The following is a 27372-nucleotide window of genomic DNA, read 5'->3' as shown; positions in this document are numbered from 1 at the left end:
GTGAGTCTATCCATGGGCTTACGTGTGGGTTGTGTATACATGATCCATGTTTTAAATCCCCTACGTTGAAGAGAGGATTAAGTACAGCTTTTGATACAGCCAGTCCTGGGTATCCATATAAGAAAAATCTCCTTCCAAGGGTAAATATTTCTCAGGGCACTGAAGGTTTGAATGATCAATAAATAGTTGCAAAGGAATGCTTCATATCATACTCAAAAATATTCTAAAATCAAGAATCCTGGTTAAATTAACACTAGCTGATACCAAAAGTGTGTGTTCTGTCCATATAGTTGGCAAGAGCTGGTGAATTCCATGGCAGTTTCTCCCTACGTTACTTCTGTTTTGCCTTTTATGCATTTTTTATTATCTTTCCATTAACAGAATATTTCTGTTCCACCTTCTTTTTCTAAAACTGTGCTCCTCAGAAGCATTCACACAGCTCTGCAGCACAGTTCCTCCTCATTCTCCTGGGGTAGTAATTTAGTGCTAGCCTATGCCAGTAGAAAATTACTAACCCCATCACTAACTTGCTGGTTCAGCTGCTGTAACCAATAAGTAGCACCTAATCATTGCCCATCTGCTCCAGGAAAGGAGTAACTATAGGTTCAGTGCTCCTCACTTATGCCTGTGTGCTCAGACCCAGAGTCAGAGTGGCTGTTTAGCAGATCAAAGGGAGTCCTTACTCCCTTGTGCACGCGTGTGGTCCAGTCTAGCCCTGAATGATTAACGTATTTATAAATTAAAATAAATCTAAGGGGTGAACTGGCCCAGGGGAACTCTCAAGCCAATCAAATTAGACTCATATATCCACCCCAGAGCAATTCCTTAGAAGCCCTGCCTTCATGAAGCTTCATTTGTAATCACTACGTGCTGTGTACTTTAGAAAAGTTTTATAATTACTTGCTGTTCCGGCTGCTGAGCAGTTCTAAATGTTAGATATTAAGGAATTGCTGTTTCAGTCAGTGAACAAGCTCTGAACATTAAATGTGCTTCATGAGAAGTTTTTTTCTCAGCCATTACACATCTCTGAAGGCACATTTTTTTTCAAGTGGATGCTTTCCCAGCTGTTGATCATCTCTCTGTTTCTTCTGTATGAAGAGAGGAGGAGGAAACTGATGATAGTGTGACATTGTATAAAAGGTTTATCACTGTGGAGGGAGATGGGTGCATTACTCACAAATGCAGGCCTTGAAATAATTATGCAGGTCATCCTGAGAAAGTGCCAGTAAAACCTTTATCTCATACCATGCCTATTTTTGGACATTTTTGTGTTACGTATTTTACAGAAGAAATATTTTAGCAATGTTTTACAGAATTCTGTAGAAGAATTTTGGTACCGTTTTTATATCTCTCTACCACTAGAGCTTGATACCTTGGGAAGAAGCAGCCTATGTTTGTCATGGGTCAAGAAGAGACTTGGCTGAAATAGCTCAATGAGTGGTACCAAGTGTTCGGTGAGAACTGGAAATCCAAATTAAGCAGGTGTTTTTGAGGCAGTGTTATAAATGGTGGTAGCAGTGATTTCTTTCACAGAATAGTTCAGCAATTATCCAAAATATACCTCGTGTACAGAATGATGTTGGAATTTAAGATGCATACGCTGGAGACCGTTTAAGACTATAGAATCAAGTGTTATGGTTCCCATTTCCATTGATACCAGAATGATGGTCCAGTGGTTAACAAGAGATTTGGAAAAGCACAGATCAGTTCCTTACCCTGTCCCAGTCTTCCATATGAGCTTATGTGTGTCACATAGCCTCTCCTTCAGTCCTCATGTGCGAAATTGAGATAGCTATGTCTACAGTGGAACGGAGAAGAAATTTAGGAGTGTATGACCCTCAAGCCCCACTGCAACAGATGGTATATAAATAGAGCATGGACAGTTAAGTCCCTCATTTTAGTCCTGGAAGATCACACAGCAGCAGATGTAAATGTCAGTGGTGGAAGAGTGATTTTGATAATTCTACATTTGGGAGGAAGGAGGTCAGTTTATGTCAGACTTGTTTATGGTGGAGTTTAGTGCTTCTTAGAGATACAGGCTGTTGTTTGTGGCTCCAGCGAAGATAATATTGCTGAAAATGCAACTGAGGCAATAGCAGTCAAGTGCGGTTTACATTACAGTTGTGCAGTTTGCCATGTAGTTGTCCAAATGTGTATGTGTGTGCATAACAGATGAAAAAGTTGAAATTTTCTTTGATTGCAATAATAAGTCATTGAGCATCATGGACTTAAAATATAAAATCCAAAAGATGTACTAGAGTCTGCTACGTATTAGTAGATTGGAATAAAAGAAGAATCTCTTCACACGTAAACTACAGGATATATATATACATGTATGAAATATGGAATAGGAATACTGAGACTGTAACTTAAAAAAACTATGTCTACACTGAGAGCTGACTAGTCCCTGCCTGCAACATGATCCCTGGAGAACTTCCCAAATGCATCTGCATGTGTGCATGCTAACTGTGGCCAGCCTGAACTAAGGTTCATACTGCAGGTGATCTCAGGGATCACGTAGAAAAGATGTGGTCACCTCATACTGCCCATTTTCAATCATAGGACATCATTACAAGGGTGTGTGGATCCCTAGATACGGCCAGCTACAGCAGGCACACTGCAGTGAAGTGTGCAATGAAACGCTACATAGAAACAGGATGCCCAAAGATTTTGTTCTGGGTATTTCCCCTGGGTAGCTCAAAGCCAGGCTCGAGTGTGTGCTGCAGGTAAACAGTATGGAGAGCTCATGAGCAGAACACCAGGCAACTCTTAGAAATTGTCCAAAAGACCAGGGAAAATTAGGTGTTGTGAATCGAGAGCTGGGAGCCAGAAGGAGGTGATCAGCCCTCACCTAAGTCAGTGGGCTGGCTGGAAATGAGCTCTTTCCCACGTACAGCTTCCCACCTAGAGCCCTCTGATCCTACCAGTAGAGTTGTGGGGCTTTTGTTGTAAAGCTACACATTTCACATCTGCTCAGAGGCTATTTAGAGAAGTGTAGTCTTCTTGATCAGGAAAACTTTCCTGACATATATTATCTCTTAGAACAGCTTTGATGTGTGCAAAAATTTATTCTCTATTTAGCGTAAGTGAAAGCACTGAGATAGTCAATCACATGTAAAAACTTTTTCTCTGTCAGTTACTAAGCATCAGATCTAGAAATGGTGAAAATAATGGCATTTCAGGTGTCATTAATCTAAGGCATAATGGTGCCTTTAACAGCTAAACGAACGCTGTAGCTCAGGTGATTCAGGTATCTTTGCATATAATCATGCTTTCAAATAAATTACAAAGTTCAATCCAGTATGTATTCATTTTGAGATGTCCCAGAAGTGTGTAAACTACGGTTATCACGGTTGCCTTGTATTTACAAGCTGTAAGATTTATTTAGTAGGAGCTCTTCAAATGGGAATAGGCTGGTCTTGAGTTATGAATTGCTAAACCCATCCATCTATTGCATTACTACACAAAATCACTCTTTAAATGCATGGAGGAAGTATACCACTATTGCAGAAGTGTTACAATGTCTCTCTTTTGACACACCAAGAAAACAGCAAGGAAATAAATTTAAAGCATTAGGCAGTATTAAGACTTTTCAGAGTAAGCCATCCAAATGAAAACCCATAATCAAAATAATAATTATCAGGGGAACACATTTGCTTTCAAAGTAATCATGCAAAGTAAAGCACAGAATATGTCTTAAGTAATAAAAAATGGTGATTTCTGTTCAGAGGTAAAAGGAAAGTCTAGCACTTGAGAATATAAGTGCTTTGTACATGATCAGTTCTTGATAGATTTTCTCAGAAATGGGCCTTCGTGTATTGTACATAAAAAAAGAGGAAAAATTGAAGCTGTTATGTGATGAATGCATCCAAAGGTGTGATGAAGCTGGGATTGGGTTACTGAAGCTAGGAAGATGCCTGTCTTTCTCTTCATTTTAAAATTATTACAGCGTAGGGTTAGGTTGAAGTAATATTCTGTGAAATATTAAGACTTTCTACACTGTGGGAAGACATTTAGAAAGTTCCAGAAAAGTTAATGTATAATTTCTGGTGTAAATAATTTGTAGGGGTTTTTTTAATTAAAGTAGCAGATAGTCTGGCAAATTTCTTTCATATGTTCTTTTTATTTCTGATGTAGTTAAAGAAATCTAATGCGAGGGAAAGAATTTCAGCATGTCTTTTTATATTTGTTATTCAAATTATCTTATGCCTCCTGACTTCATAGTATATTTTACCTGCCAAAGCTTTGTTCTTTCTATTTGGTCTCAGCTGCATGGGTTTTTAATTTCCAGGGTGTCCCTCTAAGTTTAGACTGATCTTGTCATTTTGACATTTAATCATGTTAATTTTTTTAATGGCTTCCATGCAGCATATATGAACTTCAGTTACAGTGAGTGTCATTGCTAAGGGTTTATGTGATTTTGATGGTGGACATATACAATGAAATCTTGTTTTTCTTTTTGGCTGCGCTAATTCTGGGCTCTTCAGTCTTCATGTGCTGCACTGGACTTAACTTTGGTTCATCAGGGTCAAATCAATCTTGCAGTAGGGTTGAATCATACTTGCCAAATCATAAAAAACATCTGATGGAATAAGTATATTTTGCTTTCATCAGATACAATATCCTGGATTTTATCCCTCCACATAGTGTTCATAGTAAGAGCAGCTGACTGAGTTTGAATAATTCCAGTTTGTATGCTCTGAAGAAGTTGTAGATTGGAAAAGGCCTTGTGTTATATCTGCATATAAATAGCTGCATTTTCCAGTAGCTAATATGATTCACTTCATTTGCCTTCTTCAGCGAAAGTAATAGCTCTTCCCTTTCCCTGTTTTCTTCTTTTCAGAAGTAACAGTTTATTCAATGAAGTCGTGCAGATGAACTTTGAAATAGCCAGTTTCAGCAGCCTTTCTGGAACGCAGCCCATCACCTGGCAGGTGGAATACCCTCGGAAGGGGACAACAGACATAACCTTGTCTGAAATCTTCATCTGCCAGAAGGATCTTGTTGGAATTGTTCCACTGGCGATGGTAAGAAACTGTTTCAGCATGTTGCTCCATCCAATCTGTATGTGGTCTGAGAAAACGTATACCAGGCCTCAGACAGACTTGCAAAGGAGTGCTCTCTGCGCTGCCTCCCCATTTTATAGCTGTATAGGGCTACTTGCTAAAATCATGCCCTCGTTTAATGGTCTGTACACATCACACAATTTCAGTTCTTATAAACTTACCACAGAGGAGAGGGATGCTGCCACTTTAAAAATCTCTCTCAGACTTTAAATCCTGAATTTCTGTCATGCATGGTTCCTTCCAGGCTACCAGCTGGTAACACAAAGCCAAGTAGATTTACCTTCCCATTTCTAATTGCCATTACATGGCTTGAACTTGCAAGCTGTAGGGCAACTTGAGAGGGCCTCGAGCACCTTCTGCTGAAGTGTGAGTTGCTTGGTCCTTACTAGGCTGAGGCTGATGCTAATTTTGCTGGCTGTTTCCCTAATAGTGTAAGAACCTGTGGTTTCAAGGAAGAAGCAGAAAATAATCATAGCCTCAATAATATATTTAAGAAAAATGAAGTATAGACTTTCATGTGGAAAAATGCCTTGTGTTAAAATCTACTTGCTCTGCTCAGTGTTGTAGCACCAGTTGTGGGCTACCTACCTCCCCGTGAAATCATTCCCATTGCCTGTCTTTACAAGGCTCACAAATGTGATTTGTGGAAGCAGAGTCTCCTCCTCTTCCTCTGGCCCAGTGAAGACACAATTACTTCTGCAAAGCGAGGCTGGGACAGTGGGAGCACTGAGACTTAGCAGTTAGGGCCCTCTGCTGCGAGTGAACAACCTAGGATTAAATTCGTGCTCCGAGTCAAGCAAACAAGAAATTTCACTGGAGTCTCCAACATCTCAGGTGCACTGTTTTTAGGTATGCATTTTATTTTCTGTGGGATTTAGGTACATGCTGAGAACTTTTTCCATGCTGACAGGTGAAGCAGGCACCGAGCATTTATTTTGGAAGTCCTGCCGAACCTCAGGAAGCAAAAAACTGCCGGCTGCCTAGAACAGGACCAAGCGGCAATTAATAGAGGAACTGCACATGCTACCATTAGTCAATGTTAGAGCTCAGGATTTGGAAGAAGAGAGACATATCCATCCCACTTGTGAATCTTGCCTCTCCTGTGCATAATCTTGGTGGTGAAATTCTGGCAGTCTTTTCTTTGAACAGTGTTCAGTGGTTTGCAGCAGATAATTAGATGAGTATTATTTCCTGGAAGTCCTAGTCTTCAATATATTCTTCCCCTTTGAAGAGTAAAACTGTGGCTCATATCAAATGAGGTCATGCCCAGGAATTTCCTGATCCAAAGTCTGTTAAGTCAGCAGAAAGCCTGTGCTACATTTCTGAGAGGGAAATAATTGTCCTCATTACCTGTGGAGTTAAACAGGGAATACATATTTAAGCATCTGTCCTCTAAAGACTTGAGAATGTGCGTAAGGAAGGCTTTTGTGGTCAGATTTTATTTTGAGATAGATGCCTTCCAGTACCAAATGATAGGCATCTGTCTACTGGCAGGCTTAACGTCTTCTTGTTCATTTCTTGAAAGAATTCATCAGCTGCTTCTCTGTATTCCATATGTGAGGGAATCAAGATTTTTTTTCAGTATCTCATATAAGGGTCTAATGCCGTCGCACTTGCATAGAAGGTTCAAGATTTACTTGCAGACTTGTTTCTATTCTCGATTAAAATTCATTTACCTACAAGGGCTCCTGTAAGAACTGAAGGTCTAAATGAATGAATTCAGCATTGTATAAATCATATAAGGTGAGATCCTTTATTCCCAACAAATGTACCATTAGACACTCTGGGTTGTGCAAAGGGTTCAAACAATGAAATCATTAAACCTTTCTCTTTGCAAAGCTTTCTTGTGTTTATCTCATTTCTGTACCTTGTGATAACACATGGCTGGAGCCAAAATATACTGTGTTAACAGAATCCAGTCAGATGGGATACCAATGCAAAACTGGCTTTGCTAGCAGCATATTAGTAGATAAAGGGAATTTTCAGAGTTTTCTGTTAGCTAACACTGCATATCCAGCCAGGGTGCTTTCTTCATTTAGGCATTAATCTCTAGCTGAGCTGATTACCTGGCAGTTCTCCTGCTCAGAAACAAGAGTCACACTGAAAAGAGAGAGTGATACTGTATCTACTGAGAAGTCAGACCACAGTCTTTATCTCAACTACACACTGTAAAGCAACAGCGCATTATTGTGCGCAGAAATTAGATCTCGCTGTTTATCAGCAAGTGTGTTTCATAATCCTCTAGAGGGTAAAGTAGATTTTGTTGATTTAAGCATGGAGTGTTCCTACAGCAAACATCAAAAGTAAAATCTGTCATTCAGAATTTTTAAAGGTGGCCAAAAAAAGGGAAAGAAGGAGCTGCCCAAAGATACCGTACTGGATTAGGAGGTAGGATCTGATTGAGTCTCTGCCATTGGTCTGATGGGCATCCTAGTCAGTCTTTTGAGGATGAAAGCAGAAAACTTTTGCTTGGTTTGAGTATAACATAAAGGTTGTCTCTGACTCACAGAGTAAAGCGTGTCTTGTGTGCCATTCCAAACTTACTGTCGTGGTTTAACCCCAGCTGGGAACTAAGCACCACACAGCCGCTCGCTCACTCCCCCCCGGTGGGATGGGGGGAGAATCAGAAGAGCAAAAGTGAGAAAACTTGTGGGCTCAGATAAAGACAGTTTAATAGGTAAAGCAAAAGTCGCACGTGCAAGCAAAGCAAAACAAAGAATTCGTTCACCACCCATCGGCAGGCAGGTGTTCAGCCATCTCCAGGAAAGCAGGGCTCCATCACGCGTGACGGTTACTTGGGAAGACAAACGCCATCATTCCAAACGTCCCCCTTTTCCTTGTTCTTCCCCCAGCTTTATATGCTGAGCATGACGTCATATGGTATGGAATATCCCTTTGGGCAGTTGGGGTCAGCTGTCCCGGCTGTGTTCCCTCCCAACTCCTTGTGCACCCCCAGCCTCCTCGGTGGCGGGGTGGTGTGAGGAGCAGCAAAGGCCTTGACTCTGCGTAAGCACTGCTCAGCTGTAACTAAAACATCCCTGTATTATCAACACTGTTCCCAGCACAAATCCAAAACATAGCCCCCTACTAGCTGCTATGAAGAAAATTAACTCTATCCCAGGCAAAACCAGCACACTTATGAAGCAAGAAAGATCATGTATCTTTTATTGCCCTATGCCTGATTACGTTACAGAAAAGTAGTAAGATGAAAAATAAGTGGGTCTTCAAAAGGTTAGTGCAATTGTTGCTACAGTATTTTGGAATGAAAGAGATTATAGAATTGTCAGGAAGAACTTAACCTGGAATTTTAAAGGAGCCTTATAGGACTTGGATCAGTGGAGCAAGTGGTAGGATACAGCTGCTGAAAAATGAATGGAAATTCATCATACAGTCAAAAGAGAGGATTTTAGTAGAATCTGTATTGTGTGCCTAACTACTACGGTAAATAGCGTATACAAGTAAGAAACAACAACGCAGTGATGCTGCTACAGTGAACATTACAGTGAAATAAAAGGAGCAAGAGAGATCAAAACTACTGGGCTGAGAATAAGTGTAATAACTTTTTCCCAGAAAAAATGAGATGTAAATTTGAGCTAAGTATATTTTTTTCCTGAGCTCAGAAGTTAATCAATCTGAGTAATTTTGGAGGACATTTCACCCTTCAAGGTATTTAGAGAGAAAAATGAGACAGAAAAGTTAGAAAAATGTAATTCTAACTGGTTCTGTTGCTTTCTAACTCTCACATACCAGAATTTTAGTTAAGTACTGTGGGGAGTGATGCATCAAAAATAGATCCTAGTCAGACATATGTAGTACTCTCACTACCAAACTCTTGAGTATGACACTTGGTGCAACCATCCACCCAATATGTCTTTCATGCAGGCTGTATGAGATTCTATATGTCTCACTCAAAGTATGAGATTAAATTTATATGTTATATTTCCATCATTGAATAGCAATAATTAACTGAGGCAAGATTTGTAAAGAGATAATGTCATCTATTAGACCATCTGATACAGATGGAGAAAGATAGATGCTCTTTCAGGCACACAATCCCTCCTTCAGATCTCTTGACTCACTTAAATCACAACAGCTGCGAAATACTACAGCTACAGAAACTGGGGATTGAAAAATTCATCAGGTAGGAGAGTTAAATAAGAAAATAAAAAGATTTCTTAAGGCAAAACAGAAAATGTATCCCACTGTCTGCTGGCAGGAAAAATCTACCCCAAAAATTTAATCTTCCAGTAGAGAAAATCTACTGTCTGAGTTGTGCCCTATTCTGGCATTTTTTATTTCATGTTACTTGTTGCAGGATCAATTAGGAAAGTGCTTTCATAGGAGCTTAATTAATTATCTGCTAAGCTGCTTTTGAAAACCTCCTCAATTAATCACAAGTAACCTCAGAACTTGCCAATTAAGGTGTACAAGGTTGCTTAACTTACTTTCCACATTTTCCTCAAATTTCTATCCTGTCATGAGGAAATGTAGCCAACTATATTGATTTTGCCACTTGACTAGATTAAAAAACAAAACCAAAATTGTTCACATTTGTAGCATGTGCACACACACAAGTCCCACTGAAGAAGTCTATATGTTTGTCTTCAACATGAGACCATGTTTTAGGAAATTTAGCAAGAGATTTCTTTTCATGCTTTAAATGGATAATACGTATTTTTAACACTATTAAATTTTACTTTGGGATAGAGCAAGGTAGAAGACCTGTGCATAAGTTCATTGTTTGATGCCAGTAAGGCACACTAATATTAAGGGAGAACTCCTTCATGGGAGGAAGATGGGGAATCAATGGTTTCATATTTATGCAAGACCGTCTGGGTCCCTGTATATGGAACTGAAGTAGTAGTCCTTCAACAGCAGGGTAAACTCCCTCTGAATTAGTTTATCTCTAACTATGACTTGCATGAAATCCAGGTATTTAAAGTGCTGAAGCATAGACCCAATGTCAGGAGTCTATTCTGAGAGTTCTAGTCTGAATTTACTCCAAAAGACATTTGTCACCATGGGAAGCCATGTAACTTGCTCATCCATGCATATTTCGTCTTTAAGATAACACTAATACTGAATTTTTAGTGGGTCTTTTAGGTGTCATTCAACAGGCTCTATAATCCATTGATAACTGCTTACAAGCAAATCGAAGTTGGAACAGCTCTCAGGCATTTCTTAAAGGTTGTTGCTGCTGTTTCACACCTCGCGTGCTCAGAAGTTTCTCTTTTCTCCCCAGCTGTATCAGTGGGTCTAATAAAAGATATAATCTGTCTCTACATGTCCTGCCTTTCTACTGATGTAAACTGCGTCTTTTCCTTGCATAATAGCATCCTGTGAACTGCTGGTTAATCCAAGTTCAGAGGTTTTATGTAGAGTACCCTGGCAAACCCAGCAATAGTGTCTAGCTGAGATTCTCCTCGGCTTCTCCTTAGGCAGTACAATTCCACACATACTTTTTGCTCGGTGGTAAGTTGTTTCATTAGGAAGTGCTTGGTTTGCATGTACCTTTCTTTACATTCACAACTCAATATATTGATAGTTCTACTGCAAAAGTTAGTGAATGGACATATAAGATGCAGAGCTGTGACTCAGCCAAAACCACTTTTTGACATTTTTATGTATGCTTGTTAACTTCCTTTCCATTAAAACACAGATGATCGAAAATTTGGCTCCCAAAGCAATGTTTGTTTTATATACACATTTATGTATGCTATTCCCTAAGGTAAAGATTTTTTAAGGTATTTCATTGTAATGAAGTCCCTGTAATACCATTTTAAAATATGGACCTAAATAAATAGAGTTTTCATCCCTGCACAGTCTGTGACTTCACACCGTAAAGCTCTATCTGTTTCAAGGTCACAGAGGTGCAGAATTCTCACTCCTGTTAATCTTTCAGTCTTGAATGAAGCAGGGGGCAACAGGCACTGAGGAGCTTTCCAGAAGATAAAATCTGAGGCTATGTAAACACATCTGTTTCCTGATTTGCTTATCACAAACAAACGAACAGATAATCTACGTATCAAACTTTCCAGCTGACAGATATTGTCTCAGATAATTTAATGATGAATCGCATCAAATAAACACTGTGAGTTGAAGGAAATTTATTTGATGTAAAACTATCCTATTGCTGTTAGTAATACTAACTGGGACAACTTAAATCAACTGTGAAGCCCTAAATAATACCATGAAGTCAAGAGGTTTTAGAGTTCAGTTACAAGACTGAGTGCTCTGCGTGAAGGACCAGAGTTACAATTTTCTGATGCTAAGGGAGAAGCAGTAACCGAGATCGCTTATATGCCTACAATTTCTATCATGGCACGTTACAATTGTTTAAACGAGGATAGCATTCCTTCCTTTAGATTTATGGTGGATATAATTTCACTAAAGTTTATGTCATTGCTCTATATTTGTACCAGATGAACTCAGGAGCCTGCATACCTGCTTATAAATTGGCCATGTCACATAGTGTGTTGAGCTGTGACTAGCAATGCTTATCGATTAATCTTATCTGTTAAAAATTGGCTTTTTTCTTGTCTGCCCATCAGGAAACAAAAGCAAAGAAAAGGATGGACTGCTGTTCATTGATCTTAAATTGGTCAGAAGATGCAGACAACGTAAAGAATTCAAAATGGCTCAATTTAACAGTGCCTTTTTAAGTCCCAGTCATCATTTCTACAACCCCTGCACTTTTGCTTCTAGCTTCTGTTTTCTTTTTCTTTACTACAATCACATTCAGTCCTACCTTTTGCAGGAAATGAGAATGGATCAATAAGGCTATCTCAGCTGGCTGGAATTAATTTTTCCATTGGATCGAGTTGTATGTCATTTTCTATGCAGCACAACACATGTATAATTTCCTCTTCCAGCATCCTTCGTATCTGACAATGCTATTGAATGGATTACTTTGAGATTTTTAAAATGCTGAGGAGAGATGGGGTCAGCTAGCTTCCAGATTTTTAAAGATCTCTGCCATATAAATAACTTTTGGTTTTCTTTGTTAATTTTCCTGCCTGTAGTAGAGACATATTAATATGAGGCTTAATGTATATGCTTCTCAGCCTCGGCAGGAGAGAAATCCTGCAAACCAAACCAAAAATTGCAGAACAACGAGTGTGTGCAGTGAGACAGCCCGCGACTCAATTATTGGACGCGTGGTGTTGTGGTAATACCTAAATGCTGCCCTCGAAGAGGAGTGTCTCACAGCACTAAATGCTGCACAGACAAATGACAGACAGGTCCGAAACCTCTAGAAACTTCTCAGTCTGCAAGCCAAGCCAAATGAAAGTCAAGATGTTGTTCAAGGATGGATGAAGCTGAGCTCCATGAATGGGAAAGGAGGGACAGCGCAGCTGACACTGGGACATAGGATCCTACTTTTGTCCTAACGTAGCGGGCATAGGGATCCGAGATCCCCCAGCCACTCCATGCTTGATGCTGATCACTTGTGCGTGTTAGAAGAGTGCTGTCATGGGCTCTTTCTTCTGACAGCGTGGCCCAGTGCAGGGCTGCATGGAGATAGCCAGGTGCTTCTACGCTGATCCTCAGCATTGCAAGTTAGCCTGAGTCAAGTCCACATTTTGCTGCAGATAATTTTGATATTGGTTCATGGCACTGCATTGTGTAACGTGAAGTCTGGAGATTCTTTTGTTCTTGTGATTTATTGGGCAGGATTTGGGGACTGCTTTAAGTATTGGTTCAGGTTTGTGATACTGCTCCATCAGAAGAAGACATCTTAAATAACAGTTTATATTTGAAATGACAGCTGATTAAAATTCTCATTGTTTAACATAACCACAAAGGCAATTTCACAGCTGCCACACACATGTGAGCAGAAACCATGCAGAGCCATAATAATGAGCCAGCAGAAAGTGAGCTCTGGACCCAGATGATAGTGCTTGAGAAGGACATTCCAGGGCTGTGTATTTTGATGCTGTAGCTGCTAAGGGCTGTATTCACCCTACGTGCCCTCCCCTGCTGCCTTCACTGCCAGATCAGATGGAGGAGGGCAGAGAAGCACTTCTCAGCAGGAGCAGGAGACCAATTTCAGAGGCTGATATTCTGCAAAAGTGTGCAGCTGAAACAGAACTGGAATTTAAAGGCAGAGAAGTTACTAATTTGTAAGACTGTAGCGTGTGTTAAGCAATTCAGACTTGGACCAGAGTTCACCCATGGGCAAGAATGGGAGGCAAATGCTATGCCTGATTCTGAATCTCCTGCAGCACTGCACTTCTGCTGTGAAGGACTTGAAAGAAATGTAAAGGGAAATGGAAGAACATTGCACGACTTTGTTCATGAGGTGCTGGCAGAGCTGGAAGGTGAATTGAACTCAGCAGTCTCAATTGCTAGATCATACCCTCTTCTATGGAAGTTAATATACTAGTTTTCATCTGAACTAGTGCTTTCTCATTAGCTTTAGCTAACGATCAGTTGTCTTGACTTAACTGATAAATACAAGCCCAGGCACTGCCCAAACTTATTCCACACAACAAACATTTGTGGTTTATCCTGGAGAGTAAATGGTCTCTACCTTCTCATGCTGTCACTTAAAAGAGATGACAGACTGAACAGTGTCTGCCAGAGCAGACCAGGTATGTTTGCAAACACAGCACTTGCTCAGCCAGCTTGAGCATTAAGTAGGTTAGCTGTGACCCATAGCGAAAACCTGGAACAATTTCTCCTAATTGGCAGCGTCTAATGATGATTTTGATCTGTACAGAGAGTTTTAATATTTCTGGGGAATACCTCATTCTTCAGAATCAGGTGAAATATTCACCTAGCAGAATTATGAATTGTTTAGGCTGGACTCTAATTAATGAAGTCCTGAGGTGCTCCAGCTTGGACAGTGAACAAGGAGATGCTTTACTCTAATGGAATATAATGAGTGAGCATGGGGAAAAAATCACCAGGACTTTTATAAGCCTCAGTGTTATAATGAGCTACCCCAAGCATTAAAAAACCCAGCAAATTTTCACCTTCAGCTTACTATTAGATGCGTGTTTGCCTTACCCTGCTTTCAGTTTACAGTTCATTATCCAGCCAGACTCTCATCAGTGAGGGTGTTTGTCCTGGAATTCATTAGGAATCTGTACTTCAAACTCAGTAGTTCTGCTTGAGGGAGATAAAACACTAAAACCTAGGACAGGGTTCAGTACAGTCCTGGGGAGAAAGCTAGCACCCTGCTTCTGGCTCTTTCTCTTTGCCTACCTGTGCAGCAGCTGCTATAAAGACATGGGGACCAGCAGTGGCGATGGGATTTGATCTATTCATAATCCCAGCATCAAAAGAGTACCAAGACAGTACCAAAACTTGGGCTACTAACAAAACCTAGTTTGCTAAGCTAGATGGACTGTATGCAAAGGCCTTTCTGCAATGCCTGAGCTCTCCAGATTGATGCACATATGCTAAATGAATTAACAGACCAAAACTTCTACACTGTGGCAGTGGCCCCATTGCTGTGATGCGTGCTTTAGACCATAGTTAAACTGCAGGGCCTGGCAATGTAGATCGGCACAGACAGTGAACGTATCAAGATTGTTTTCCCCCTCAGAAACAAATCATGCCTAATATTTAAAGCACCAGCACCATAGCATGAGCATCAGCAAGCCAGCACGCTGGTGAGAGAGGGAATTTCAGCAAGCAAATGGAAACAAAAGTAACACTGACATTAATTTTAATCAGGTCCTAGTCATCTGATTTGTCCTCTGTATTTTTTCCTCTAGCAAAGCTGATTGTCTTTCTGCAAGATTTGTTACCTCACAGAACAATAATATAGGCTGTAGTGATGTAATTTATTGCTGCAATTTGCTTTTGGAAATCCTCTATTAGTGAAAAATAGCAACAGTGCAGTTTTATTAATTACAGTAGTTGAATATTGAATGCTGACTGTCACTATCAGGATTAGTGGCTGTGTTGTACTCTGCTCTCCAAGGCCCTATAGGACCAGAGCGCTGCATGTTCTGGAGATTGTGAAATGAGTATTTTGATTAAACTAAATAAGTGTAAAAAAAATAATTCAAGTTCACTGGGGAGTTTGAGAAAATGATAGAGGGAAACATTAGCCTGTAAATTCAGTATTGAAAAACACACCAGTGTGTTACTGCGCCACATAATGTGCTTACGTATAGCATGGTTTTGCAGCATAGCCCATTTATCTATGCCTTCTATCACCAAACTACTTCTGACAGTTCAAACCTTCAGGTTCATTATTGAGTTTTACTTTCAATATGCCATTCCAGGGAGAACTACTTTATCTCTTTTTTTCTTTTTTTCTTTAATGTGGAAATTTTTTACCTTGGCCTAACACTTTTATTTTCATTTGCATAAACCAGATTTTACCAGGATGTAGCTGGGGAAAGAGCATGTGGACAAAATCACCTTGTGTGATTTAAAGGTGAATTCTCTTCCTTTTGTGTTCTGAAACAGTGCACAATTGAGTGAAATCCAAAAGGCTTGCTATAACCTTTTCGTGATCTTGAGTTCTCATTTTGGAGAGCTAACAGAAGGTAGAAGGCCTCCTGCTGCATATATTATGTCAGCAGCAGAAACCAGAGCGATCAGTCTAAGACCTGGATGTACTTTGGAATCATTTTGTATAGGGTACTACATGCCTGTGTGCCAATACCAAGAAGTTTTTATATGCCTTGAAGCTTCAATTGAGCCAGCAGAGAAGACTATGTTTTAGATTCTGGATCTGGAACAAAATGTCAATTGCAAGCATTGAAAAGCAGTGACTAACAGTGGAGCTGCCAGCTGGCACGAGGTATCCTGCGGCATATGTTTTAAGAATGCCTGGAAGCTTCAGGAGTGAGCTTCGTGTGGTAATAAATAAGTCTTTCGAGACTCAGTAATTCCTCCTCACTGCTCTTACCTCATTCAAATTATGGACTACTCATTAAGCACTGGGAGACTCTGATACGCAAAAATAGGAATTGTCTGATGGACTGGGAGCCACATGTCTGGAGTTAGTTTCTGCCTCTTTTGGATCTTTGGCAACACTCAGGTCCACAGCAGTTTGCTCATCTTTAAAATGGACACGGTAGTTAATATTTCTTATGTTACAATGTAAGTATTTGGCTTACAGGATCATTCTCTACTGCTGATTCTTTATAAAGGAAAATTCCCTGCTTAAACATGAATGCCAATCTCCCCTACTCAATACTGGCAATGTTGTTCTAGTCGTGAAGAGTAAAATTGTAAGTGAAGCAAGGTTTGTGGCTAGAGGTAGTGCCTTTTATTAAGCCATCCAATAGAGTTAGAAAAAACAGCCACGCTTTCAAGCACACAAATTTTTTTCAAGCCTCTTTCAGTGTTGTAAGTTGCTGTGTGATGCTCAGATAAAGATAATGGTCACTGTGGTTGCTCCAGGTTACACTACAAATAAAATACCGCTTTAAACAAATGGATTTGATCCCTTTGTTCTTCATATCACTGACTTATACAATGATCATAGCAACCTATTTCAAAGATGCTTCTCTAGCCATGAACCTCTAGCCAGCATGATCTTGCAAAGCAACCCCTGAAGGTAAAACATGTTTTTGCTTGAGTAAGGAGGAAATAATTGCATTTGTGATTATACATACTTTATATATTTACTTTGCTGCCTTCTACATATATTCTGGGTTTAGTTCCTATATATTATAAGGCCCACCAGTCTGTTAGACAAGTATCTGATCAATAATTTAATTTTCCTATGTCACTCTCTCATCTTTTTAACTGTAGTAAGTTTCTGATGTCTGTACAGTATCTGCTCTCATTAATGCAGTAATCTTGTTCCTGCCCTCTATGTGCTTTGCTTATATGGACCTGCTATGAAGTCAGTGAAATCAATAAACTATTTGAAAAGCAAAAATAATCTAGGGGCAAGGATGTGAAATAATAATGAGTATTTTTTGCATTTTTATTACTACTTTTTCATAGCAGTTTTGTAAAAATCTCTATTGTGTCTTTGTTACAGATTTTGCTTCTCAAAAATTGAAAGTGTACAGCCAAAGTAAGAAAAGAGGAAGTAGGAATTTTCTCTTGCTGATTTCAAAATAGACTAAACTAAATTGAAATAATTTAGTAGAAGCTGCCTGCTTGACTTGCACTGTGGTTTAAACAGAGCTCTGACATCCACACACTTGAGCCAAGTGCTCATGTGCACTCAACAGCCAAAAATTGAGGACCTTAAGGAACTTGTAGAAGATGAATACTGCCTATTAGAAGGAGAAAGTAACTCATTAATAATCCATGACATATTAATCTACACAAATAAAACAAGTTCACAACCCTCCACAGCGGCCATAAAAATCATCCATGTATCATGCAGTACCCCAGTTACTTAAAACAAGAAATTGTCCTTGGGACTTAGTCCTTAAAGTCCATAAAGCATTTAAAATTGCTTCACCCCAGCTATAGAGTGCATGCCACCCCACACTGTGATCAGTACTGTGCCATTCCCTTGAAACAATCAAGCTAGATAAGATTTTACCTCAATTTTCCAAACTGAACAGTTTATTCATCATCAGCGTGGCTTGTAGCACTATATAAAACTTGGTTCATATTCAGTAGAATCTGGGGGCTCCACCTGAAATTCCAGGAGTGGGTTATTGTAGGCACCGTATTTTCATTGACTGTAAAAGAGTTTCTACTTCCGCTGTAAACAAACGGAGTAAGGACAGTAGCCCCTCTGTAAATGGGGAGCTGAAGCACAAAGAAGGCAGATTGGAAACTTAACTTGCACAAGTTAATTCAAGGAGAAGAAAGAAGGTGGTGATCCAGGTGCCTACACATAGGTGTCTAATACCATTAAAGATGCCGTAGAGCCTGAGCCATCCATCCAGGACTACCAGGTATGACACAGGACCTACAGGAGACCTGTGCCCTTATGGAAGAGCATCTGGAGACCAGGCATGATACCTAAGAGCATGTAAATGGCATTCTATTCTTAGGCACTTCAGTCTTTTCCCAGAGCTACAAATTGTGAATTGGATCTGTTGTGAAGCACGTCCCCAAAAATGCCATCTTTTTTTTGTAACTATGTGGATATCTTCAGTGTATAGTTTAATTTATCAAACTATACTTCCTTGACAGCTTTTCCTGCTACTGCTGAACAATATAGCACTACAAACTGAAGCAAATAAGAAGCGTACATAAGTATTTGTAAAGACCAGGCCCTCACTTGTAAGGCTTCTTTAAGCTGTTCTTGACCCCCATCATTCCGAAACCACGTTAAGATTTTAATCTTTGCTGCCCAGCATGACTTCGTGCTACTGTTACACACTATGTCTCTACAGGCTCCACCTGTGTCAGTGATGATGCTGGTTTCATATCGACCACAGTGAACATCTGCAACATGTTAAAGGATAAACTCACAACAGCAAAAGTATCACTGTGATCCAGATCATCACTAAGTGGTGGAAAACGCCTTGTATCTGTCATATCTTATTAGCATAACAGCCAAATAAATCAATCAGTTTTGTCTGAGGAGTAGGACACCAATGCTTCAGGTGGAAGTCAGCGGAGGTTTATAGAAGTGCTTGGGTCTGACTAAAGGAAAGCAAATTAGGGAGGACTCTTTAGGGTTTACTCCACAATGCTTGATAGAATGGACCTCAGCTTTACTGAAGCCACTGGCAAAATCACTGTTGATTTCAGTGGGGTCAGGTTTTAAAAAATGATGTTTGCAAAATATTTACAGTAAGAAATATCTGGGGTAGAGATGTGTTATATATAAAATGAAAAGTACCGTCTTTATCTGCCTGTAATCAAGTATGTGGCTTCTATTAACACGGAATGCCTCATAATCTTGTTTCCATTATCGTTGTGTATGTATTTGTGTGCATATAGATTACTCACATATATACATGTAGTGTGTAATTGTGTGTGCATCCATGCATGTGTCCTAATATGCTTGTATATTTTCAATCTGCAACTGTCTATTGATTACAGCTATTACAGCGATATTATTATAGATATATAGCCAACTATATAACAGGGCCGCAGGTTTAATTGAAATGAACATGGGAAGAATTTCAAATTGCTAATGAAAATTGCCTTTTTACTACCAGCTATATTCCCACGGTCGTCACAGACTGGAGACATCACCAGAGTTGTGCTGGTTCTGCCTAATGGTGGAGTAAACCCAATTTAACTGGAAGTCCATTTCCAAATAACTTCCTCAGACTTGTGAAAAAGGAAAGTAAATGACTGACAGATCTTGAGCCCAGAAAATGCCCTTAAATTGACAAATTTCATATATTAGTCTTTTTGCAACAAAAGAGAACTGTAAGCCATGAAATTATTTCAGCAAGAAAATATTATATAGCTCCATCCATGGCTGCTTAAGCATCCATGAACTATTCCATTATAAGATCACCAGGTGGCTATTGCCTTTCTCTCCCATTCAGGCTTTACCAATATTCCCACTCCCATCTGTGATAAACTTAATAGGACCATTCAGCAGTGGAGAAAACATGAGAGGTGTTCATCATAGCTGAAGGCTTTCTCAGACAATTATTCCTTAGATGTTTGAGTAAATGAAAAGCTATTTTTGTGATTAGAAAGGATAGAATGTGTTGCGGTTTCTGAGGCCATTTTATTGGCATAGCTTTTGGTATCCGTAACAAATATTTATCCTTTCCTGGGAATGTTATAAGTAGCTACAGTCATTGAACTAATGCTCTTAATATGTTTCTCTCCACTCTGTTTTCCAAGCACGTGGCTACTAAGAGTGCTTGTCAGATAAAAAATTATATGTATGAATACGTATTGTAGATGTTGTCGTATGTCTACTACAGATGAAATATGTATAATTTGTGGACTGCATAAATGTATAAAAACATAAGTTTTCAAGAGAACTTAGGACAGTTTATTGCTTGTATTCATCAGGTGTAAGTGTATTCATAAGTATCTGTAGGTATACTTATATCCATAAGTAGCAATGCTCTGAAACAACAGCAGCGATGGTTCTCAAGTATGTCAGTCTCAGAATAAGGGCTTTTAACCTGTCACTTCACAGCTTTTCATCTGTTTGCATTTTCTATGCTCAAAATAACCAATAATGATGCTGGAGTTGGAATATCTCAGGTAATCACTCACATTTCAACCCATAACTACAATTTTTTCTCTCTAGATAATGTGTTTCCTATGTAAGTGCTTTCATTTCTAAGTCAATTTAGCAAAATACTGAAAGTAAGGAATGAAATTTCACAAAGAGGAGCAGGTAGTTTCCTGTGTTATACATACGCATCTTTTAAAAAAATCAGGTTTTTTGTTTCATTTATGTCTAAGTATAGAGAAATAAAATGTGGGCTTCTGCTTCCCATCTTCTCCAGTCACCTTTATGTCCTTATTCTATATTTTAAGTGGTTATAGGAAGATGAAATGTGAGCTTCTGCTTCCCATCTCCTGCAGTTGTCCTTAAAACTTTTTCTACGTTTTAAGTGGTTCCAGAATTGTTGCCTTTGAAATAATTTTCAGTTACAGACTCTTCCTCCACACAGCAGGAAATACCATCTTTCTTTGAAAATACATATTGGCCACTGGATCCTGCCATGTCTGTTCTAGGCAACAGGAAATAGAGACAGCATTAGCATAATACTTGGTTTTTTAGTGAGCTGTACCTAATTGAATTTAGTGTCACAGCTCCTACAAAACAGAGGCCCCCAGCTAGAGGCTCAGTCACTGTTGATACACATCGATTATGACAGACACTTAAAAAAGACAAACTATGCACATTTACAGCTTTTAAGATGGTAAAGGAAGACACAATCAAGCATGAAAGTGTTCAGTTGATTTTATTTCATGTCCTTATTAATTTGCATTTTCCATCACCTAGGGGGTTAGATTATTTAATGAGATCATCTTGTCGGAGTAATTTAGGGTGGTAGGGAAGGTTTGAAGTTATTTCTTGAGGACTTGATTCATTAAAGATAAGTGTTGAATGCAAGTGTAATACATTGTCATGTGTGAGCTAAGCATGTTACTCTGCCTGATTCAAGCAGTGTAACCGTTCTTGTGACAGGTGGAAGGAGGGACTTTTGGAGGCTGTACTCGCTGTCTGCAGTCTTGGGGGAATCTGTCTGACATCTTTTTCCTTGCAGAAGGTTTGCTGGTTGCTGCTGCTGTAGGGAATGCCTCTCCAACATACTTGGTAATTAGTTTGATCCCTCACAATTTAGGTATCTGGATCTTCTAAGCTCCTCCAAGGATGCAGGTTCCCTAAGGAGTCAGTAATCATTGCTTTAACTGAATCTGTGCTCTCTGTGGGAAAAGGACCGTAGGTTTCTCATTCCACCTTGCTTTATGCTAGGTAAAGACAGGTTTTAAGATAAAGTAAAACAAAGGGTTTATATATAAAAAAATTAAAAGAGCCATAAGGGATCAAATCAAGACCCATTTAGCCGAAGTGGTATTTGGGGGTCCATACCTTATATATAAAAGTAATCTGATTTTTTGTTTTGTTTTGATATAACATTGGGGCTATGTATTTCCCCAAATATTTTTGGAAAATAAAATGGAAAGAAAACTAGAACGCTTCAGTATTTTTTGAGTATTTTATTCAGCAAGAAAACCGAAACCAAACTGTGTCAGATGGTGTGGGAATGATTTTTCTCATTCCTAGATCTGTTCGGAAAACAACAAGAATCAGTTATTCACCAAGATGTGCTGAGAATCAGTTGATCTGGTTGCTCTTTTTTCCTTCTTGGTGTAGAAACAGTCTCTTATTATAGTCACTGCTCAGCATATTGACATCCGGCTATCATGTGGAGCCAGAATGGGGTCACTTTTATACAAATAATAAATATAAGTAGCATTGATATTCAGGCAGTGGAACTTTACTGGTAGAAATATTAATGGAAGCGCTTGGATCCTGATTCCACAAGGGAGAGGAAATAAGATTTCTTGGTTAGTCTCAGTGCCTGTGGCAAACTATTACAGCTCCAAAATCAAGTTTTGAATTGGTATTGTGAACTGCATATGATAAACTTAGTATAACAAATACAGTAAAGTAAATATTTACTTCTGAAACAAATTTGTTAAAAGAAATCTGAATTTGATTCTCAGTTGTTCAGAAGTGGAAGAAGTGACAGGACCTTCAGAGGTGTTACACCTTTCTGGACCTACTGGCTCATAAGGTTTCTTCATTCCACCTAGTTTCAGACACATTGGAAATGAAGAGACAGAGACTGGTTATCCCTCTTCAGCAGATCACAGAAAGCTACCTTGTCTGCTAGTATAATTGCTGTTTCCATAAGCTCTGAAGAAAGGACATTCGTTAGCCTGCAGCTTGAAGCAAAATGTTTCTCACTGTCCTTTTTGGAGGGTTCCTCCTTATTCTAAAACAGGCTGTGTCTGTTGCTTATTTTTTTGCTAGCCAGAATGCTGTTTATGGACTTTGCAAATGGGAAGTTTATGCTGATAAGATTTTACTTTTTTATTCAAAATTACAAGCAATAAGAAGTGAGATCCTGTTGTCGTAATAATCTGGGTAGAGTCCAGACCTCTGTACCTGACCTTAAGTCAATGTGGCCTTTGTACCAATACACAGATCTGAGTAATGGCTTTAGAACGTTTTTCCATCATTTTATGTCACTAACTGTAAACAGAACAAAGCAATTAAAGGCACGGGTAGTTTTGTTCAGTTGCTCCAGTCTCTTCTTACTTTTTAAAAGAGATGCTCGCTTTTGAGTGATGATAGAATTACATTTAGCAATACGGTCTGCATCTGCTAAATCAAAGTAATCATTGGCTATGTTCCCTTTTGCACGTTCAAATGCTAACAGGGTAGATTCACTGCAAGGAAAGTGTGGATTAGTCATCCAAGAATCCAAAGATATTTTTCTGCATCCCTATCTGTTAATATATTCTCCATTCCCCTTTTCTGTCTGCAGAGCATAATTTGTCAGGACTCAAAAATTCCACTAGCAGGGTATTTGAAAACTGTACAAGCAGGGAAGAAAATGGGATGGTTTGTTGCTAATGTAGGGGGCCAGTAATTAAGATTTATCTCAATATGGAGACTAAACAGAGCTAAGATCATTGATTAAAAAGGCATTGCATTTGCAGAACACTGAGTTCCCATTTTGAAAAGTCACTCAGATCTTTGTCATAAATTACATGGTTCACAAAAACTACAGGGAAGATTGTGCTGGGCCCAAGACATTCTCATCCCAGCTGAGCACCATTTGCTTTCTCTCCTTCTGGCCCCAGGAATCTGCCACTGTTTTTCTTGCAGTGGTCCAGCCCCAGGAGAAATGGGTGAGGCACCCCAGCCTAGCCTGTGCGCTGATGGGCTTTACCTGTGTACTGATGATGGTCAAAGCCACTCTTCTGGGAGGTGAGAAATATGAGTCTGAATCCCTTCCTTATGCCCCTGTTTCCACATTTCCTCCATTTACCTTCTTTAAGACTCCTGGTGACCCACAGACATCATGTTGATCAAGGTCTTCAAACAGATGTTGTGCATGGTAGGGACAGAACAATGCCAACGTCCACCTTTGGGTCTTTCCGTGGGTGATGTTTTATCTGTATTTGACTTCTGCATTATTTGTTCTTCAGGGCAGGTATTGTCCTTAATTTTTGTGCCATGTACATTGTTGGCCATTTAACAAAGCTGTAGTAAAGAGAAGATACCTCACAGTGTTGTTGTGTGTCGAAAAGAATTAGCATCCAAAAGAAACTGAGATTCTTGTTCTATTGTCCTCGTCAGAAACAGATTGCAGAAATGGCAACTTTTATTGAATAAGTCTGTTTCTTATGTAGATTTTGAATGGCCTAATTTTTCACCACTGCCAATTTGTTCATTAGTTTACATTTTCCTTGGCAGCATGGACCTTAGACTCATGGAGTAACCTGGATTCCATCTGGATCCATGTTTGAATACTGAGGGATGCTATTAAGTAAGCAGGTTGTCCCCCTTTGGTTTTACTGCTTAACGGCATTATCCCATTTCTTTTGCAATGTGATATTACTCATGAAGTAAAAGTCCTCATGTTATAAACTGATGAATGAAGCAGAGGAGGATTTACATGTGATGGGCCAATAGCGTTGGAATCAAATGAAAGAAAAGAGCAACCCAAAATCTGACCAACAAAATTTGCCCTTCCCCACTGCCTGCCATGGAGTGAATCTGCCTCAGTGAGATCCTCAATCATGCAAACTCTTTGGTCTGTAGAAACGTTCCTGTTCTTCTGAAGTGTGTGCTAAGAATTTAAAAACAGAATGTCAGCTTCTTTCCCTTCTTGTATATACTGTCTGTGAATGTGGAGCGTCAGAGAATCCAGTTGGCAGAAAGCACAATGTATAATTTACTTTTAATCATAGGATTATGTGGATAAACAGTCTGCTGCCTAACAATGTTATTTCGTTAATCAGCTGTAATCTTAGTAGTATTAATAACTCAAATCTACAACCATTGTGTTATCAGACTCACAAATCAGCATAACAATTGTCTGCAGTGCAGTACAGCCCTGTGCATCACTCTAAGTAGGATGCCCTGGAAACTTGTGATGCATAACTTAGTGCTCATCAGTAGACTATTTATGGTGTTTGCAACTGGCGTGTGTGGAGTTTACTTTGTATCTCCCACATCTCCATCTTCTTCTCTTGTAAATGTATTGCCAAGGTGTCACTGTTCATCAAGGGTGATGGGCTGAACAATAGTTGGAAGCACAGTACAGCTCCTGGAGCTCTCCTGCGTAGGCATTGTCTCCACCGATTCAAGTGCTGTCAACAGCATGCAAGGGCTTGCTGCTTCTGTCCTTTTTCTGTAAGACAAATACTGGTTTGATTTTAAGGTAGACAGTGCCCAACTGACTCTTTTCCACAAACTTTTTCAAGAAAGTGTCCTTATAAATTAAAACACAATTAGCTTTTCTGTGTCACTTCTTGAGTTCTACAGCATAGGTTTGTTACTCATGAGGTAGTGTGTTTGTATGAGGGAGAAATCTTAAGCTATGATTAACATCATTCTATGAGATTCCACTTACAGAATTTTCAGCCTGTAAACAGGACCATTCTCATGACCTCAGGCTCCCATGGATTTCTCTTGATAACACCATCTAATCGGATTTAGAGTTTAATTAAACAGCTGTCACTTTGCTTCCTCATTCTGCTGCAATTTAATGTTGAATTAGTTCCCAAATTAGTCATGGTTGAATGCGTGCCTTCTTACAGTTGAGAGGTTGGATGAACATAAGGTTTGCTCTTCAGCTAAATTCAAGCAACTAAGGCTCATATTCTGTATTGTTGCTCTTTGCACAGAGCTCCCACTGACATCGGTGGAAGTTCCCTGGCTGAAACAGGGATGGAATAAACTGTGAGATTCCTGCAGAGTTAACCATAGTGTTATGTAACTTCAAATGACCAAATGTGAGCACATGCTTCTTCTCAGCTCTGGCTAGAATACATTAGCTTTTTGGATGTTATTTTCCCTTTCTAAAAAACTACTGTTTTTTCTGAAAACCAGTTCTGCTGAGTTTCCTGTGAAGTAGCACAATGAGTGCAGCTGTGGAAGAAAATGTTTAGACCAATACTACTCCTAGTGGACTTTACCCAAATTAACCTTGATGTAACCAAGACCAGAGTATGAATGGAAGTTTATGATACTCTGAATCGTAACATTGGCTCCAAGCAGGAAAGCTGAGAGACTACCCTGTAGAGTGGTGATACTTGCATGGAATTCTATACAATGGCCTCACTGAACTCAGGTCTCAGTGCGATATAATGTAGTGTCTGACTCCCTGCTTGACTCTCATCTCACTATTTTTCTTTGAAATGCCAGTTAATTCTTTTCCTGATCTACTCAAATGTAATAGCAAGATTTGTAACTGTGGTAACTTGATACAGGCACACACAGAGGAGTTCCAAACCACTAGGCTGATAGAACTCACCAGTTCTAGCCTGTGGGCTTCTTGATTACTTGATTAAATCTTTTTTTTTTTTTTTTCCCCAAATCAAGAATGCAGGGAAATGAATGGAAGTACCCCTTTGTCCTAACTGGTTGCACTTGAGTCATAACTTAATCAAGTGCTTAGCTATAAAGAGGTTTGAAAGCTGCCTAGCCCTCTTACTTTCTTTGTTTATCTGGGGAAGGCAGATGAACAGTAGAAGTTACTCCTGCTAGGAACATTTCATACCACACTTGCTGCATACCTATGCCAGCAGAGAAGCTTTTCTTTATCTGTAGTAGGTGTCAGGTTGTGACCTCAGGGCCTCATTTCTGAAGTCACTGAAGCATGCTGAAGGTTTGTGTAGAGGAGGTACAATTCTGTGTCCTTGATGCAGAGTCTGATGGTTCAGGTCCTTTGCAAAAGGTTGGGGTTTTGAGCAAGCAGAAATAGTGCTGATTTGAGCTAGACTAGTACACAAGATATTGTCTGGGCTGGGAAAGAGTAGATGTTTTGTTAGTGGATAATGAAAATGCTATGTTGGGTGAAGACATTTACTCAGTTCTGTTTATGAGATCTAGCTTGAAGTTAAAGCTTACCAATAAATTTTTAAAGCAATTTCTTATGCACACAATTCAATGGTTTGCTTTTGAGTATCTCCTTTGATTAGAGCCTTATGTCTAACCACTAGAGTCTTCCTCTAACCATTAGAGGAACAAGAAAAAATGTTCTTTAATGCTACTGTTTGTTAATTAAATATGTTTAAATAGTAATGATTTCCTTCGTATGCTGTATTCATTGAAGGGGTGCCCTGGAAACACAAAAGAACCATCCTAATTGGGAGTTTGTAGGTAGTTCTTCATACAAGAAACCCAACTCTGTCTCTGCAATATCAGTCAGATGTTGTTGAGATTTGGTCATTGTGCTGCAAAGACAGTTTGAGGCTTCCAAAGAAGTTCAGAGCTCAAATCTCCCTTCTGTGTGAATGAGAATTGTATGTGTAGTTCTCCATTTTGACTTTGGAAATGACAACCCTTGCTTTTTTAGAGTTTGTAATACACTTACAGAAACTTCTTTCCAACCTAGATATTGATGCTTACTTATAACTCATCCTCTTTCTGTTTTTTCCAATTTACTTTACACTCCCCATTTTTGAATTTATTGGGAACAAGTCCAAACATTGCTATCAGATGCTTTCAGTCTTTTGCCACACAAAATAAATCTGATTTTAAAACTTTAGTTGCTGCCTGCACAGAAAGTAGATTAGTTCTTGGAGGATTTTAAAAATTAAAGAATGTGGAAACAGCCAAGATATTGTGATTTTGAAAAGCGCCTACATTTTAAATGAGTTCTTAGTCTCTCTAAGGTTTCTTAGTAATCTTGTTTGTATACTCCCGAATTAGCTAGCAAACAGGATAGTATATTGCATT

At 39.3% G+C, this 27372-nt stretch overlaps 1 protein-coding gene across 1 annotated transcript in view; it reads left to right on the top strand.

Moving 5' to 3' along the window:
- TMEM132C (transmembrane protein 132C) overlaps positions 1-27372 on the top strand; it is a 190295-nt gene that overhangs the window by 128051 nt on the left and 34872 nt on the right. Inside the window, exon 4 of the mRNA XM_050906943.1 lies at positions 4844-5027. Coding sequence (XP_050762900.1) covers positions 4844-5027 — 184 coding nt within the window. The remainder of the gene's footprint in view (positions 1-4843; positions 5028-27372) is intronic.

This window comes from Gymnogyps californianus, chromosome 16, assembly GCF_018139145.2.
Source record: "Gymnogyps californianus isolate 813 chromosome 16, ASM1813914v2, whole genome shotgun sequence".
In the NCBI taxonomy this organism is placed as follows: Eukaryota; Metazoa; Chordata; class Aves; order Accipitriformes; family Cathartidae; genus Gymnogyps; species Gymnogyps californianus.
Note: the sequence above shows the minus strand (reverse complement) of the source record. Positions and strands in the feature narration are given on the sequence as shown.